Source organism: Canis lupus, chromosome 26 (assembly GCF_003254725.2).
Source record: "Canis lupus dingo isolate Sandy chromosome 26, ASM325472v2, whole genome shotgun sequence".
NCBI classification, from domain to species: domain Eukaryota; kingdom Metazoa; phylum Chordata; class Mammalia; order Carnivora; family Canidae; genus Canis; species Canis lupus.
Window position 1 is genome coordinate 10,867,440 of NC_064268.1, and position 17,323 is coordinate 10,884,762.

The window sequence follows — 17,323 nt, forward strand, 5'->3', positions numbered from 1 at the left end:
GGCCGCGGCCGGAGGGGGAGGGGCGGGGGCCCCGAGGACCGCCAGGACCGCGGAGACCCAAGTCCTCTGCGACTGGCCCAACCCTTACCGCGCCGGGCACCGTTCTGAGCGGCTCAGTCCCCACCTGTATTCTCCGCGCTAAGGCCTGTTGCACCATCGCCCCCATCCTACGGGCAAAGAAACGGGTTCAGAGGGATTAGATGGCCCGGGGAAGGTGGCAGGCAGGGATCGGCTGGCTGTCCTGGATTTGAATCCTGGCCTTGAGCAAGTCACTGAACCTCCTCTCTGTGCCCTGCTTGCTTTCCTCATCTGTTCAATAGGAATAACTATTTTGCTCACAGGGTTTTGAGAGAATTCCATGTGTTAAAGCAGGTATGAGAGGAGCAGATACAGTGCTCAGCACAGTCACAGGCACATAAGAAGCTTATGGAAAGCATTTGCTATCTTTATCATTACTTTTGCCCTTCCAGGCATAACTCAAATGTCACCTCTTCTAGGAAGACTTCCAAGATGCCCTTCCAACCCAGACAGAGTTTTTCTTCTTTTTTTTGCTGCTCCTCAGCTCAGCAAGTTTCAAAACTTGTAGTCTGAAAAACACAGTTGAAACAATGTGACAGGAAGAGCCTGTCCCAGGGGAGGTACTTACTCTATTTCTCCCCCATGAGTTTGTTGTTTACCTGCCTAAGAGTTCTTGGAAGAGCTGGCACCAAGCCTTACTCACCTGGGTCAGCCCAGGGCTGGGCACCAATGAGAAGGCCCCAGCAGAATGACTACAGCAGCCCACGCCCAGACAGGTGGGACCAGGAGGGCCCGTGGCCCAGCCACTGGAGTAGCCAGTGGTCTGCCTCCCAAGCTCCCTCCTTGACTTCCCACCCAGCAATCCTGCCAAGCTGGTAAGGGATTCAATCCCTGGAGTTCTTTCCCCAGCTGGCCACTGTCTGCTGAGTCCTCCAACTTCCAAAGACTGGGCCTCAGTTACCCCATCTGGGATATGGGTCTAGTAGGTCTGGCCCCAAGGCTTAGAAGTATTTTTTTTTAATTTTTATTTATTTATGATAGTCATCAGAGAGAGAGAGAGAGGCAGAGATACAGGCGGAGGGAGAAGCAGGCTCCATGCACCGGGAGCCCGATGTGGGATTCGATCCCGGGTCTCCGGGATCGTGCCCTGGGCCAAAGGCAGGCGCCAAACCGCTGCGCCACCCAGGGATCCCAAGGCTTAGAAGTATTGCAGCATCCTTCATCAGGGTACAAGAGATGATCCAGGGTCAGATCCAGAACCCCAGTAACCCCAAGGGAGTGTTAAATACCAGTAGTCCCCTTCAGGTGCCTTACTAGTCACTCCAGATCCTTCCCAGGGGAAAATGATAGTGCTTGCTATTGAAGACAAGCACTCTGTCCATTTTCCACCCCAACCCAGATGAGAGCTTTTGGCTAACCTCTTTTCTTCTGAGATCCTGCAGAGATCTCAGATAGGCTGTCCAGCCCCCAGGGACCCCTGATGGAACCTGAGGGCCTTGGTCCTGGGGCCACCTGGGATGCCAGCCAAACTGCCACCAGCCAACTCAGCCAGTCTTGCAGAGCTGAGCAGGAAGTCACATTCCCAGACCCCCCTCCCCAGGCCCCCAGGGAGGTTATGAGGGCTATGGAATGTGCCAGCCAGGCTTCCAGGGGGCTAGCTCTGTCACCTGTCCAATAACTGGCATTAGACCCTGAAACGCGCCTGGGGCTGTGGCCACAGTCCTCAAACTTTCCGAATGGCTTGGCCACTTCCTGTTGTTCTGAGAAGCTTTGACTTGAAACTGGCAGAGGGTTTGAGGTCTCGCAGGGCAGCTCCTGTCAAGGGACCAAAGGGGGAAGGGGGGCGAGAGAAGGAGTGTGACCTGCTGGAGGCTACCCAGCTCAGAGAGGGGAGGGTGGGCTTATGAGCACCCAAGCCTGGGCTGTCACGTGGGAAGGGTTTCACCTTTCCCAGGGCTTGTTGTGAGAGTTGATCAAGAGGCAGTGTAAGGCACCCAGCAGCATTCCTGGCACAAAGTAGGTGCTCAAGGAATAGTTAGCCTCCCCCCCCCTTCCCCTAAGCCCTTAAAGACAAACCTATAGTCATCTTCTTGCCAACTCTCTACGTAGTCTAGCACCTCTGGGATGCGCACAGCAAGTGCTGCATAAAACCTGAAGTGGCAGGAGATGCTGAGCTCAGGAATTAAGAGCAGAGGTTTTAGCATCCAGCCAAGCCAACCCGGGATGGAATCATGGCACCTACACTTATGAGCTGGGTATTCTTGGGCACCCTCTGGGTGCCTTGGTTTCCGTATCTGTGTATTGGAGATAATAATAGCACCCACCTCATCGTGTGGGTGTGAGGATGGGATGAAAAGAAGTCAGATGTTTAGCACAGCCGGGCACCTAGCCAGGTTCAGTGTCACGGCCATAGTAGGACATCCTGAACCCACTGCTGTGCCTGACACTGACCTCCTCTAGGTGGAACACCCGGCCTCACCCCAAATTCCAGGGATGGATGGAGCAACCACGCCTCAGTAGCCAGCGTGGCTCCAGGCTGCTGAGCAGAAGGAATCTGGAGCCTTGCATCTCAGCTGAGAAATCTGATTGGGAGATCCCCAGGTCAGGCTCTTGTACCCTGATGGGCCCTACTGCCCAGAGTTTGCTGAGTCCCCTGCCACTTCACCTGAGAGGCTGGGCCTGGGACGCAGGGAGAGCTCCAGACACAGAGTAGAGGGAGCACCTCGTCTCAGAGCAAGAACCAGGGATGGGCACTACTGCCTGTTCCAGAGGGCCAGCTGTGCCCATGGCTTTGCAACTCGATGTTCAGCAATGCCACTGTGGGAACCTGAAACCGTTCATGGCAGGAGAATTTACCCCCATGGAAACTGGCAAATGCTACCATGCGGGCAAGGGGGAGTTGGAGGGTCAGTTTAACAGCACACCACTGGGCACCAGATGCCCCGACCACATAGCCTTCTAGACACCACTCCTGAGCTCAATACTCTTAAGATTTTACTTGCATCCCCCCGCCTGCCGTGCCCACAGTGCCCTTGCCCTATCCTGCCTGCCATCAGGAAAGCCCTTCCTCCACCCCTTTTTGTACCTGGTTCCTTGTTGCTGTCCTAACCATACAACTGAAGAAAGATTAGGAGTGGTGGGGCTAACAAAGCATAGACAAATGTCATGGAATACTATGTAGCTGTTAAAAAGGATATATTCAAAGACTTTGAATGACGGAAAAATGGTAAAAATGCTAAAAAAGAAACACAGGTAATGAGGAAAGCACAACCATTTACACAGCATGATCCTGTTGCCACAAAGTATTATATGGATGTTCTTTGCATGAATATTCCTTCTATTCAACAGATCTGTGTTGAGTGCCTACTGTGTCCCAGGCGTGGGGATACAGGGAGGTATGAGACAGCCCAGCCTGGCTCTCCCAGGGCTCTCGGTGGCGTGGGGAACTGGCAAAAGTAGCAGGCAGCTGAAGAATACACTCTTGGTAGGAAGCAGGGAGTGATGCGCAGCCGATAAAGCAGGCATCAGAGTGGGGCAGGGGCTGCAGGCTTCCCTACGCATAATGACGTGTGCTTCTTTCATCATCAGAAAATACTTCGAGCTGCCTTTCTGCAAGCACCACCTCCCGGGCTTTGTTGATGGCCCACAGCCTCCGGGGAGCCCTGGAAGACGCCTGGGGAGGCAGCCACGATCACCGCCCCCCACCCCCCCACCCCTGCCTGTTGGCACCATTCTGTGACCTTGGTCTCCTGTTCTCTTGTTTTGTGGTATTTTACACGCTCGTCGTATCTCTTAAATGTCAGGGACAATGTCTGATTCATGCCGCACCTCCCACACCGCTTGGCACATAAGAATGAGACTCAAAACACACTCGCGGGGTTAAACAGAACTCTGTTCCCCTCCAGGGCTGGAAGCTGGCCTCTCGTGTGATAATGGTCGTATTATTTGTTACTTCCTCTGTCCCCACAGTACCTGGGGTGGCAGCGTAGTCACTGCCAGCTTAGCACCTCTCTGCTACACCTCCACCCCCCAAGCAGGTGGAGCCCCTCTTCTGGCTCCACAGGCCCGTCTGCCTCTGGGCCTCCGTTCCCCTCCCTGGAAAGTGGCACCATCCCTTCTGCGGCCGAGGTGGGGGCAAGGCAGGCCAGTCCTGGCCCAGGTTGGGGGTGAGGAGCGTGTTCTTTGTCTCAGGCACACAAAGCCCCGTTTGTGATCGCTGGGCACGATTCTGGGCAGGGAGCCATGGGGGACAGGCGGAGTGGGCAGGACGGCCGCAAACCCTCCCGCGGGCTGGCTGCCGAGGAAGCAGGAGGTGCCCTCCTCCCACAGCCTGAAACAAGGTGTCCGTCTGTCAGTCTGAAGCCCTGCTTCCTCCTTCTTCAGCCCTATCGCCAGGGTACCCCTCCCACCGCCGCCCTGCCTTGGAATGGAGAAGTAGGAAGGGGAAACCACCCAAGCATGAGACTTGGGGGTGGGGAGGGTGGATATTTCCAGAGCTGTGCGTTGTCGTGGCCAAGGGCAAGGCCAGCTGAGAAGCTGTGTCCTGCTGTCACTCAGCAGCCCCACCTCCCCTATCTCCCAGGATGTGGGGACAGATACGGGATGGTGGGGGGACTTGGGACCTCTGCCTCAGCAGCATAGCAGGGGAGCTCCAAGAGGCCCTGGGGAGTGGACCCATAGCTTCAGCCTTCTGAAGACAGGCTGTTTGGGCAGGCACATTTTCCTCTCTTCGAAGCCATGAGCAGTTCAAGGCAAGGATCTCTTAAAAACAAAACTAAGGCCCATCACTTCTCTGCCTCATGTCCCCAGAGACTCATTTAACTCCCCTAGACCTCAGTTCCCTCATCTGTTCCTGGTCACAGGTCTGGCCCCTCCTTGGCCCTATCCAGTCATGACCTATCCCATCATCCTTGAATTCTGCACACCAACCTACAGACCTTTGTTCTTTTCTAGGATGGATGGGGGGGGGGGGGCACATCCTCCTGCCTCAGGGCCTTTGCAATGCTGTTCTCTCTACTTGGAATACTTTTCATTTCTTCTTCTCACCCCTCCTCATCCTTCAGGTCTGGGTTCACATGTTACTTCCTCAAAGAGGCTTCCCTTCTGCTTCTTGCACCCTAGAATTCTCCCCCTAGCCTCCCCAGCAGCCTGTATGCCCCACAAGGGCAGGTTCTGGCTTCTCCACTGCTATATCCTCACACGGTGCCTGGCACAGAGTAGGTGCTCAATAAACAATTGCCCCGCAAAAAAAAAAAGCCTCTAAAAGAATAGAAATTCAAAAGGGAAAAGATGCATACTATCTTCAAGATGATGACACCTTCTGGAGAGGGAAGGAATGAGCCTGAAGAGGGAAAGATCTAAGAAAAGCCCATCTGTATCTGCAGTATTGTGGTTAAGAGGATGGGCTCCACACCCAGGTGGTCCGAGTTCAAATCCCACCTTAGACGTGACTCAATGCATAAAGGAAAAAGTGGCAAATAAGATCATCAAAATTTAAAACCTTGCTTGGCAAAAGATTATGTGAAGAGAATGAAAAGATTAGCTACAGCCTGGGAGAAAATAGCCAACAGAGGACTATCTGGAACATGGAGACCTGTATCTAGAATATATAAAGAAGTTCTCAAAATTCAACAGCTAAGAACAATTCATTAGAACATAAGTAACAGGGGCAGCCCGGGTGGCTCAGCGGTTTAGTGCCACCTTCGGCCCGGGGTCTGTGGGGGCCCGGGGTCAAGTCCTGCGTCAGGCTCCCTGCAAGGAGCCTGCTTCTCCCTCTGCCTGTGTCTCTGCCTCTCTCTCTCTCTTTCTCTCATGAATAAATAAATAAAATATTTTTTAAAAAAGAACATAGGGCAACAGATATCTTGCTGAAGAGGATATACAGATGGCAAATAAGCACACAAAATGATGTTCATCATCATTACAGCTGGGTAGAGGATGCCAAGTAAGACCACAATGAGACATCACCACACACCTAGTGGAATGGCTAAAGCAAAAATGGTGATGATCGCAAGGATTCAGAAAAGCTAGATCATTCATACATTGTCAGTGGGAACTTAAAATGGTATAGCCACTCTGGAAAAGACTATAGCAGTTTCCTTAACAATTGTGCTGGTGGGCATTTATCCTGGAGGGATGAAAACATGCTCACACGAAAAACAGGACCTGAATCTTCATAGTGGCTTTTTTCATGACAGCCCCAAACTGCAAATAACCCAAATGTTCTTCTACCTGAATGCTTAACCAACTGTGGCACATCCATCCCATGGCATGCTACTCAGCAATCAAAAAGAATAAACACTGATGCATGTAGCAAGTAGGATGGATCTCAAGAGAATTAAGCTGAGTGAAAAAGCCAGTCTCTAAGGTTACATACTGTACAATTCCACTTATATAACATCCTTGAGGTGACAAAACTGTACAGATGGAGAACAGGTACTCAGTTGCCAGGGGTTCAGGAGGCAGGAGGGAGGGAGATGGTCCTGGCTATCAAAGGGTAGCATGAAGGATCCTTTTGAGAAATGTTCTGTATGTAGCCTGATTGTGGCTGTAACAGAAGTCCACGTGTGATAACTTTGTCTGTAATGAAATACACACACCCACACACACACACGATTGAGTGCATGTAAAACCATGAGATCTGAACAAGCTTGGTGGATTGTATCGACACCAATTTCTTGGTTGTGATATTGTACTGTAGTATAGAGGATGGAACCATTGGGGAACACTGGGTAGAGAGAAATGGGATCTTCCTGTGTTACTTCTTCACCTGCATTTGAATCTACAATGATCTCTAAATAAAAAGTCTTCCAGGAGGGATCCCTGGGTGGCGCAGCGGTTTGGCGCCTGCCTTTGGCCCAGGGTGTGATCCTGGAGACCTGGGATCAAATCTCACATCAGGCTCCCATTGCATGGAGCCTGCTTCTCCCTCTGCCTGTGTCTCTGCCTCTCTCTCTCTCTGTGAGACTATCATAAATAAATAAAAATTAAAAAAAAAAGTCTTCCAAGAGCTACACATCTATTAGAATGACTAAAAAGAAAAAAAAAAAAACAATACCAACTGGTAGTATTGGATATGGAGCAACGAGACTGTTCATGTATTGCTGGTGTGAATATAAAAATGATACAGCCACTTGGAAAAAGTTTGCAGTTTTTTGTACAGTTAGACATAGACTTACCATATGACTCAGCAATCCTACTCCCACGTATTTATACAGAGCAGAATGAAAGCTTATGTTCACACAAAAAAAACTGTACATGAACACGGGCTCTCTTTGTAATTGCCCAGAACTAGAAGTGACCCAGCTGGAGGCTGAATAAACAAACCGTGATATATAATCAAATACTACTCAGCAATGAAAAAGAATGAAATATGGGTACACACATCAACATGAATGGATCTCAGATGAATACTTCTGGGTTATAGAAGCCAGACTCATTCCATTTCTGATATTCTGGAAAAGGCATGATTACTGGGCTAGAGAACAGGTCAGTGGTTGCCAGGGGCTGGGGTGGGGACAGCGTTGATTATGAAGGAGCATGGACTTTTGGGGTTGGTGGAACACTTTGTATCTTGACAGCAGTGGTGGTTACACAACTTTATGCATTTGCCAAAACTCATAAAGCCCATACATGGGAAATAAAATTTTACATGATGTAAATTATACCTCAATATTTTTAAACCAAGAAAAAATTAGGTCATGTATCTTATAACTTTACATTGATTTATGCAGAAGGATATATGTACGATTTAATGCAACATGCTCAAAGAGAAAAATGTACATTATTTTAGCTCCTTCCTAAAAATATGCTTAGGAGTTGTTTTAAGCAATGTAGGCATTATAAATATAGCTTTTTTCTAATAGCATTATTCTCCAATAAGAAAATACATTTCTTTACATGAAAAAATAAATAATTTAAAACATAAAAGTAAAGCGATAGAAAGTAAAGATGATGACATGCTAGCGTGTATTATTTCGTGACTTTTCCTATGGTATTTGCAGTATTACTCTGGGCACTTTTCCCTAATACCACCCCCTGGAGTGCTTGCTGTCTTAAGAATTAAATTGGTATTATATAGAGAGTGTCTAGCACAGTGTTTGAGCAACAGTAATTGCTCAGAGTATATCAGCTCCTCCCCTACTACATCCTCCAAATCTAGATCATGGGGCCCTTCCAAGCTGGACTCCGCTGGGCGGTGATCTCTGTAACCAGGCTGGGGGTTCCATGAGACTTGGCCAGGGTAGCCCCATCCCCCAGCAAAGGAAGCTGACCTTCAAAGGGCTGGAACATAGTAAGCCCTCAGCACCTTGCCAGGGGGTGAATGATCCTGCCCAGGACCTGGCCAACAGTGGATGCCCAATAATTATTCTTTTGAACGGACAATTGGCGTACAGCTACGATAAGAGGCGGTCCCATCCCACCAGCCAGGAAGAGGCTTGACCAGGAAGACATGGGGTACCAAGAGGGGAAATTTTTGCTGAGGGACACACCTCCTCCTCACCGCACCCCAGTTTAGATTGGGAGTTAAAGCTGGCTCTGGAATCAGCAGAGCCTGTTCTGCTCCCAGGGGCCCCCTCTGTGCTCCCCCAGGATGGATGCCCCTGGCCTCAGGCAGGCAACGGAATGTTGTGTGGTTGGTTGCCCCGGCAACCAAGGCCTGCTAGGTGGCTGCCTTCTTAGAGTACAGAGCACGCTGCCTCGCTGCCCTCCATCAGAAACCCCCAGGGCCTCCTGAGCTAGTGCAAGACTCCGGCCTTGTGGAAAAAAAGCCCAAGAAAGCCCGGGGCAATTGCCGGGGAGGATGGCCGTGCCCTGGGAGGAATATTTCCGACTGGCCTTGCAAGAGAAAATATCTTTGTGAGTGCTTCAGAATGCAGGGAGGGGTGGAAGGAGGGCAGAAGCCGGTGGGATCACCCATGCCTTCCCCTTGCCTGTGGCACCTGGCTTCCTTGGGCAGTTCCTGGTGGCATATTACTGTCCCCACTTCACAGAGGAAGAAACTGAGTCTTAGAGGAAAATGATCTCTGGCCGGTTAGGACAGCGCTAGTTAGAGCAGAGCTGGGTTAACGGCCAGGGCCTCTCATCTGTTCCTGATCCCCACCCCTGGCTGACTTCCAGCTGAGGTTAAATCTTTTGAACTGAGGTGGGAAGGAATTCTGTGAACTCCTGCAAACTCTGCATTTTCAAGGAAGCGTGGAGGAAGCTTGTCGGGTGCCTGCTTTGTGCTCAGCAGTGACTGAGTCTCGAGCTCTGTGTCAGAGTCTGGACCGGTGCTGGGAAAACCCTGCTGAACAGAATGTTCAAGCATCCCTTCTGCTGTCTACACAGCCACTGTGGAGGGCTGTGTGCAGCTCCCCCGCCCCACTGCCACACCCCAGCAAGTCTCCAGATCCCAGCCTCCTCCTGGAGCCCTCCCAGGGAGGTGGAGGGGAGGTCTAACAGTCTTCCAGCCACGCACAGCTCTGGTCGCAGCAAGGACCTGATCTTCCGTGTCCCATTCAGCCTCCCACCAGCACTCTCCTTCCAGCTCTGAGTTCACTTTTCTCTCCCTTCTCACCCCCCATCACTGCACCAACTCTGCTCTCAAACTACAGCATGACTGACCCTCCTCACCTCTCCCCTCCAACTACCGACCAGAACTACTCTGTCTCTGTGTCATCCCAGACCCCCGTCACTATTTCCTGCCAATGCCCTGCCTCTCCTGTTAGTCCTCGACCCCCACAGCAGCCTCAAGCACCTTCTACAAACCAAGCTTTTCCCTTGGGGCCTTGGCATTGGCTGTTCCCTGTAGGTATCCACGTGCTCACTCCCTCTTGCCCCTCAGTTCTTCTGCCCAGATGACCTCAAGGTCTCCCCGGAGAAACTTTTTCACCTCCTTGTTGAAAGATTTCCTTTTGCCTAATTTTTCTCTGAGCACCTATCAGGTCCAAGCATTATTTATCATTTGTTAGCTTTGTTTTCTGTGGACCCCCTCAGCAGAACACCGGCTTCTGGAAGGTGGGGATTTTTTTCTGCCTTGTTCACACCTGCACCCCACTCCCCAGTGCCTGGAAGGTGCCTATACATGGAATAGGTGCTCAGTACAATTTGTTGAATTGATGAACAATTCAGCAGCTAGTTTATGGCTCACGGGGGCATTTCAGGCACTAGAGGGGAATTTGGGGCCCTGACTCTTGCCTCCTTCATCCCCACCTCCTCCTTGAGCCTCTCCAGGAAGATCCCAGGGCAAAATGTGGAGCACCTCCCACCAGTGCTGCATCTCCTGGAGAAGAGGCGGGAGCTGGTGGATGTGGACCGGAGCCTGCAGGCCCAGAAGGAGGTGAGTCTTCTCTGCAGTCCCTGAGACTTTTTGGAACCCCCTCCCCCCCCAAAATGGTGAGCTAGTTGGGAAGTGATGGAACCAACTTATGAGCTACAGGGTCTGACAGGTTATTTTACCACTCTGAGCCTTGGTTTACTCATCAACGATCAAATGAGGATCAAATGAGATCAGTTGGTGCAAATAAATGTGCACTGAACACCTACTACGTGCACGACACTACCCTGGGATCTAGAAGTCTCATTGCAGTCCTCGCCCTCATAGGGCTCACAGTCTAGAGAAGGAGACAGACAAGTTCTGGGTGATGACTGCTTCAGGCGGGGAAGCACTGAGAAGACTGTGGGAGCCCAAAGGAAGCCCCTGTCTCCACAAGAGGGTAGTCAAGGAGGCATTCCTGGAGGATATAATGTCTGGGGACCAGGGACGAGCAAGTGAGCTTATTCAGCAAAGGCGGGTAGGGTGAGGAGGGATAAGCAGGCAGGGGGAACAGTGCATTATCCTGGAAGGCAAGGACAGAGCACAGGTGGATGAGGGTCTGGAAGACAGTCAGGGGAAGGGGGTAAGTGAGGCTAGAAGGAAGGAGAGGCATGTCCCCATGCAGGGGCTCTGGGAGGGCATTCAGGCTTCATCACGTGAGGTGGGAGCCAATAGGTGGATTTGGGCTGCCGTGAAGGACAGGATCAGGGACAACAGATGACAGAAGTTAAGAAGTCTTGGGATGCCTGGGTAGCTCAGCAGTTGAGTGTCTGCCTTTGGCTCAGGGAGTGGTCCCATGGTCCTGGAATCGAGTCCCACATTGGGCTCCCTGCATGGGGCCTGCTTTTCTGCCTCTGTGTGTGTGTGTGTGTGTGTGTGTAAATAAAATAAATAAATAAAATAAATAAATAATAAAATAAATTTTAATAAATAAATAAAATATTTTTTTTAAGATTTATTTATTTATTTATTCAGAGAGAGCAAAAGAGAGGCAGAGACACAGGCAGAGAGAGAAGCAGGCTCCATGCAGGGAGCCCGATGTGGGACTCCATCCTGGGTCTCCAGGATCACACCCCGGGCTGCAGGCAGTGCTAAACCACTGCGCCACCGGGGCTGCCCTAAAATCTTTTTTTTTTTTTAAGTTTAAAAAAAAAGTCTGAAAGCGCTGGATAACTTGAACCCCCCAATACACACAGACACCCCCTCCTCGCCTCTCCGCAGGTGTTCCAGACCACCATGGCAGTGCTGAAACAACGCTGGGAACAGGTGAAACAGAAGGAGCGGGAGCTAAAGGGATCTTTTGTCCACTTTGACAAGTTCTTGCAGGTAGGTGGAGACTGCTGGGGGCAGGGAGAAGCAGGCCATTGGGTCACAAAGTCACAACCCTGTAGGGGCCAGACTCGCACCGAAATTTTAAAACTAGGTTTACCAGTACAAGGAATAGTAGGAGGTACACAGGCATGATGCATGTGCGTTTTTAAAGAGCTTGGGGAAGAAGTGAGGGACAAAATCAGGCTGGTGGAAGCTACCCACGGGCCATCTGTTTGCTACCTACCGCTGGGCGTGCAAGTGTCGGGGCCGGGGGAAGCGGTGAGCCCCGCCGGCTCCCGAGTCCCAAGTCGTGCGGGCGCTCGCCTCCTTTCCATCCGCCTCCCCAGGACACGGAGGCCCGGCGCAGCCGCGCACTGCAGAGGGCGGCGGAGGAGCGGCGGCGGGCGAGCCGCCAGGAGGCCGAGGCGCTACGGCTCCGGGCCCAGCTGGAGAAGCTGCGGCGGGAGCGCGCGGAGCTGCAGCACCGGGTACAGCGCCTGGAGCCCTGCGCGCGCCTGCTGGGGCAAGTGCTGGAGCTGCTGCCCGAGGTGAGCGCCCTGCGGGAGGCTTGGGGCCTCGGCGCCACCCCAGCAGCAGCGTCCAGTAGCCTCTGGGACCGCTTTGGGTGTGCACTAGTGGAACGCTGACTGTATGCCAGGAACCACCACTTATTGAGCACTGACTGTATGCCAGGGACAAGATTTGCTCTTGAATTCTCCCCAATGCCCAGTGACATGAGTCCCACTCTCGTCAACTTCATTTTATAAATGGGGAAACTGAGGCTCGCCATGGTAACTTCCACTCAAGGACACAGGCACTCCATAAATATCCGTTAAATGGAACAATTGCAGGTAGTGAAGCTTGGCTAGGCTTTATGCTGGAGTGGGGAGGGGCGGAGTGGCCCTCAGTTCTGGGATAGGCACTGTGTGATGCCCTCATTTTGCACGTGGGCTAACCAAGGAGGCGCTGGAGGGCCAGGTGGCCTGCAGAAGGCAGGGGCCTGCGGGCCACCTGAGGTCCACATCTTGACCCCACCCCAGTTCCAGAGGGTTCCCGAGCTGGTGGCTCGCTTTGAAGGCCTGGCTGATATGCAGGTGGCACTGAGACTCACAGAGCGCCAGCGGCTGGAGGAGCTGGAGGAGGCCCGCGGGCGGCTGCAGCAGCTGCGGGACGCCTGGCAGGACGAGGTGCTTAGGCAGAGCCAGCAGCGAGTGCAGCTGCTGGAGCGCCTGGAGGCTGCGAGGGAGCGCACACTGTGCTGGGTACGGCCCGGGAGGACGTGGGCACTAGGGACCCCAGCCTCTCATCACTAGAGGAATGCTGGGGTTCCTAAGAGCAGAAGGAGCAATACTTACCCCAGATGGGAGCTGCCCTAACGGGGCCATCAGAAAAGGCCTTAGGGCACAGGAGGCCAGTCCTAGCAGAACCTGACAGCCAGTTCCTGCATTTCTCTTTCGGAGGCACCCATGCACACCTAACTGGAGCAAAGTGGATGGGCAGGTTCAAATCTTGATCTGGGAGGAGATGTGGTGTTCTTTAGGAATCCAAGTGGATTCAGATCCAGAACACAGCGGCAGCGAAGACCCTTCTCCTGGGACGCACTAGAATGGCAGCGCTCAACCTCTTCCAGCTAGTGTGTCAGCACAAGAGGCAGCCACCTGCCCTGGACATTGAGGACACCGAAGGGCAGCTGGAGCAGGTGAGCCCCCTCTTTATGTCCCCTCCCACTCCCAGACCTTTGGGAACTTCACAATGCCTGAAATCTCATCTACTCTGGGTTGAGTATGGCCCTCTGGGAGCTGAATGCACACTTCCGACACCACAGATGTGGACTCCATGGCCATCTGGGGACCCTGCCTAGGAGGCCTGGGTTGGTCTTGGCTCCGAAGGGCATTTGCTCTGTGGCCCCAAAAAGTCATGCTCCTCTCTGGACCTCAGGGCTCTCCAAGGGCTGGGGTGTGTACTGATGACACCGCACGTTCATGACAAGAGTCTGTCTTTCGTCCCAGTGTCAAACAGCACAAACAAGTGATATCAATGAGAAACTGGGTTGAGACTCACCTTTAATCAATACCTGACCCCCCTGTCCTGAGGCATGGACAGGCCTCAGCTTCCCTAGGGAGGGAGAGGGAGCGTGGGGCTGTGTCCTTGTCCTTCTTTCTGTACAAATGTCACTATGGGCCAAGTCATTCAGGTTTGCAAAGCTGCAGAACATGTGACATGGCTTACAACGGAGGGTAGGGGTTTCTGACTTTGGACACCTCTGTTGCTTTTTTTTTTTTTTTTTAAGATCTTATTTATTCATGAGACACAGAGAGGCAGAGACATAGGCAGAGGGAGAAGCAGGCTCCCTGTGGGGAGCCCACTGTAGGACTCGATCCCCGGACTGGGATCACACCCTGAGCCAAAGGAAGACGCTCAACCCCTGAGCCACCCAGGCGTCCCACCTTTGTTGACTCTAATGGGGACCCAAAGCATGGCCCCTTTCAGTGGAAGAAACAAAAGAAAGGCATCCCTGCCCATGCAACTCCTGTCCTGTGCCCATCACCCCAGATCCCAACCAAACACCAAGAACTTCCGCCCCAGGAGCCTACTTTGTGCCATTTGCTGAGTGGGACAGGTTCACGTACACCACTTGTTGTCCCAAGGGTGGCCCGGCACCCTGCGGTACGTAGGACGAGTCCAGGGACAGAGGCTCAATGTGACCAAGTGAGCAGAAGCCTGCCCTTTCAACCAACCCGAGGAGGAAGGCTCTGTGCGGGTGATTGCTTTAGTCCCACAGTGCTCCCTGGGCTTGGGCCTCACCTGATGCCCCCTGCAGGTGACGGCGGTGGGGGGAAATGCAAGAGCGCAGCAGGGCTTCAGTTCATAGCAGTTTATCCAGTTGCCTCTCTACTTATGACGAGTATAGCTTAATTCTTTTCTATTTTTGTTAGAAATATAGTTTCCTTCTCAAATGTTTCAGTGACAAACGTGAAGGGAGAGCCCAAGGGTAAGTTTGCCTCAAGTTCTAGCTCTTGCCAGTGGACCCAGGGGCATTAAGTTCCTATCAATAAATAATTAAAACAAAATATGGGCATGTTAACCCCATGGAGATGAGAGCAGGTCAGCCACCAAGGAATATGACTGATCCAATTAAAAGGGGAAAAAATGAATTAATGTTAAGTGAAAATACTCATTTAATTAGAATGCAGGTGATAGATAACCAGCTAGGAAACTGAGGGTGTCTGCTTACAAACCATTTGGAGGCTTGGACTGAGGCCCAAAGGACCTCAGTCTAGGGGAGGTTTGCTGGTCCCAGGGAACCATCATCATAGCTTTATTAGGGGTCTCCACCCCCCCTCCACTCTGCAGCATCCTACCTTGTATTTGTGGGGGGGTGGAACTGGACACCCAGGGGCTGGGATGTGACTGCTGTGTTGGGGACCCACAGGTGAAACTGTTCATACTGGACCGGTCCTCCATGCTGACCAGTTTTCGTCGGTCCCAGTCCACCCTTGACCCAGGTGAGCAGGGGGGCAGGGGGACCCCTGAAAAGGAGGTATACATTTCTTGCAGGGTGTGTGCCAAGTGGTGCCCACCTGAGATGGGAGGGCCATGCTCGCTCAGACTGCCATGCGGAGTACAAGAGGGGCATATAGCAAGTGCTAAATAAGTGTGCACTCGGGGTGGGGGGGCACCAATCCCTCATCTGCCACATGGCCTAGGACCGGGGGCAGTCATGGCATTAAACAAGCTGATGTGTGTCAAGTGTCTGGAATGAAGCCTGATGCAAATTCTGGTACATTCTGAGTGTTTGGGAAGTAAAATAGCCAGACTGGCGAGAGGGTCATACAGCAGGCACTTGCACAAAGCCTCCTCTACTGCGGACTGTTGCAGATGATTGGTGGCCTGAAAACCCAGCTGCTGGAGGCTACCTTTGACTGTCCCAGGACCCCAAACTGGGGCTGGGGGCACAGGGCTTGGAGGGCAGAGGCCGGGACCAATTCTGACTTCTGGGGGTGTGATGGAGCCATGTTAACTAACCCCTTTACAGCCAGAGGGGAGCCACTGAGCCCTCTGCCCCACACCCTGCTTCTCGCCTCCCTCCCGCAGCCCCCACTGGGTCTCTCAGCTCAGCAGGCACACCTGTTTTAATATCTGGGTCTGCCCCTTCCAGCTTCTTGGGTAGACTGCACTCCTTGTCCACTGGAGGTGCGTAATAAAGATTTATTACATTAAAAATCCATCACTGGGCCTTAGGCACTCAGGGCTCAGAGCCATGTGGCCACCACCTCTGAGCTCAGGAACCACCCAGCATGCGTGGAAGCAGGAGCAACTCAGGTGTGGCCGCCTCGACCTCACCAGCAAACTCCTGGGAGCCCTTAAAGACTGTTTAAACGTCTCCGTCTCTGTCTTGGGCAGAGGCGGCTGCTGCCCTCCGTGGCCACACAGTGCTCTTCTTTAGGGTCTGCAGCACCCGCAGGGAGCGCCGCCAGCACCTGGCACAGGGCCAGGCACACGGTGGTACACGGGGTCATCTGCGATGTCCACCCTGACCCTTGGAGCATGCGAGGAGTCACAGGGCCGGGTCACGGCCCTCACATCCTCTTCCTCATCTTGCCCTTCTTGGAGGGGGCACCCCGGCCAAAGGCACCCCGCTGCAGCTCCTGGGCGCGGCGCCGGTTGCGGGCGGAGAGCTGCTTCAGGCCCCCACGCTGCAGGAAGCGCAACTTCTGCGCGCGGCGCCGCTGTTTCAGAATCTGCTGCTTGGTCTTGAGCTCTGAGCGCACGCGGCCTGCAGGGGCGCCTGGGCTGCGGGGCTGGGCTGCACCTGCCAGGACGGGCATTCAGGGAGTTCAGCCATCGAGTCACTCCCAGAGGCCTCCTCTGCCCAGAAGCCTCCAGACCCCTCACCCCCACCCCACTATGGTTCTGTCTTCACTGCTATGGCTCTGGGCTCTGGCTCACCAGAGGTGCTCAATAAAGCTTCCACAGTCTGCTGTACTGGTCAACAGCACGGAACCTCAGGCTAAACTGCTGGGGTTCAGATCCCAGCTGTGACCTCTCGGAACTTGGGCAAGTCGCTTAACTCCTCTGAGCCTCCGTTCCCCACTCAGAATTAGAGATAATAGCACCTCTCTCACAGGTCCTAACGAGGAGCAGATGAGGAGGTGTGTACCCTGCTCAGAACAAGAGGTAGCCCAGAGTAAGGGCCTCCTAAGTGTCCCATCATGATTATAGGGCATCCAATGAGGATTTACTGAGGATGCGCTCTAAGCCAGGCCCTGGGGACCCAGCACTGACGAGAAAGACTCCGATCCCTGTCTCCAAGGACTGCATGCTCTAGGCTTGTTAGCTTAACTACTTTTGGCAGGACAGAGGTCAGAAAAGACCAGAGAGGGGAAGGGATTTGGCCAAGGTCACTTAGCAAAGTGGCAGCAGCAGCAGACGTCAGGTCTCTGGGAAAGCACTTACCCTTGCATCCCTGGCTCCCCCAGCAAGCCCCGGGTCCTCCTCCTCTACCACGTTCCCTCTCCCTGCCTGGCTCTTCCCTTCCTTGGGCTCCCACACACAAGATCACAAAGGCGGCCCCAGATGTCTTCACAGGGGCCAGGGTACCAGACAGGGACCCGTCACCTCCACAGAGGACAAAGCAGGGAAGAACACCTGTTCCTTCCTGAACCCCCCCCTCCCCACCCCCCGCAGGGCCCAGAG

At 53.0% G+C, this 17,323-nt stretch overlaps 2 protein-coding genes and 1 long non-coding RNA gene across 8 annotated transcripts in view; 1 reads left to right on the forward strand and 2 right to left on the reverse strand.

The window, feature by feature from the left end:
* On the reverse strand, window positions 1-12,019 carry LOC112676592 (uncharacterized). Its single transcript, XR_003146602.3, has 3 exons — window positions 11,871-12,019; window positions 489-587; window positions 1-167 (listed from the first exon to the last, which is right to left on the reverse strand). It is a non-coding gene; the product is annotated as an uncharacterized LOC112676592 (long non-coding RNA).
* CFAP73 (cilia and flagella associated protein 73) overlaps window positions 8,649-17,323 on the forward strand; it is an 11,413-nt gene continuing 2,738 nt past the window's right edge. The window contains exons 1-8 of one of the 4 annotated variants that reach the window (XR_007406106.1): window positions 8,652-8,877; window positions 10,234-10,339; window positions 11,537-11,641; window positions 11,974-12,174; window positions 12,667-12,888; window positions 13,167-13,325; window positions 14,563-14,618; window positions 15,060-15,132. Coding sequence is in view for 3 of the 4 variants with exons in the window: in XM_049101694.1 (XP_048957651.1) it covers window positions 8,822-8,877; window positions 10,234-10,339; window positions 11,537-11,641; window positions 11,974-12,174; window positions 12,667-12,888; window positions 13,167-13,325; window positions 15,060-15,281 (1,071 nt within the window). In the remaining variant the exon portion in view is untranslated. Of the gene's footprint in view, window positions 8,878-10,233; window positions 10,340-11,536; window positions 11,642-11,973; window positions 12,175-12,666; window positions 12,889-13,166; window positions 13,326-14,562; window positions 14,619-15,059; window positions 15,718-17,323 lie in introns of those variants that run through there. The other 3 variants (XM_049101695.1, XM_049101694.1, XM_025474039.3) reach the window with 3 other exon arrangements.
* DDX54 (DEAD-box helicase 54) overlaps window positions 15,816-17,323 on the reverse strand; it is a 20,812-nt gene continuing 19,304 nt past the window's right edge. For all 3 annotated transcript variants that reach the window (XM_025474035.3, XM_049101693.1, XM_049101692.1), the window contains one exon: window positions 15,816-16,439. In XM_025474035.3, coding sequence (XP_025329820.1) covers window positions 16,207-16,439 — 233 coding nt within the window. In that variant the 3' untranslated portion in view covers window positions 15,816-16,206. The remainder of the gene's footprint in view (window positions 16,440-17,323) is intronic.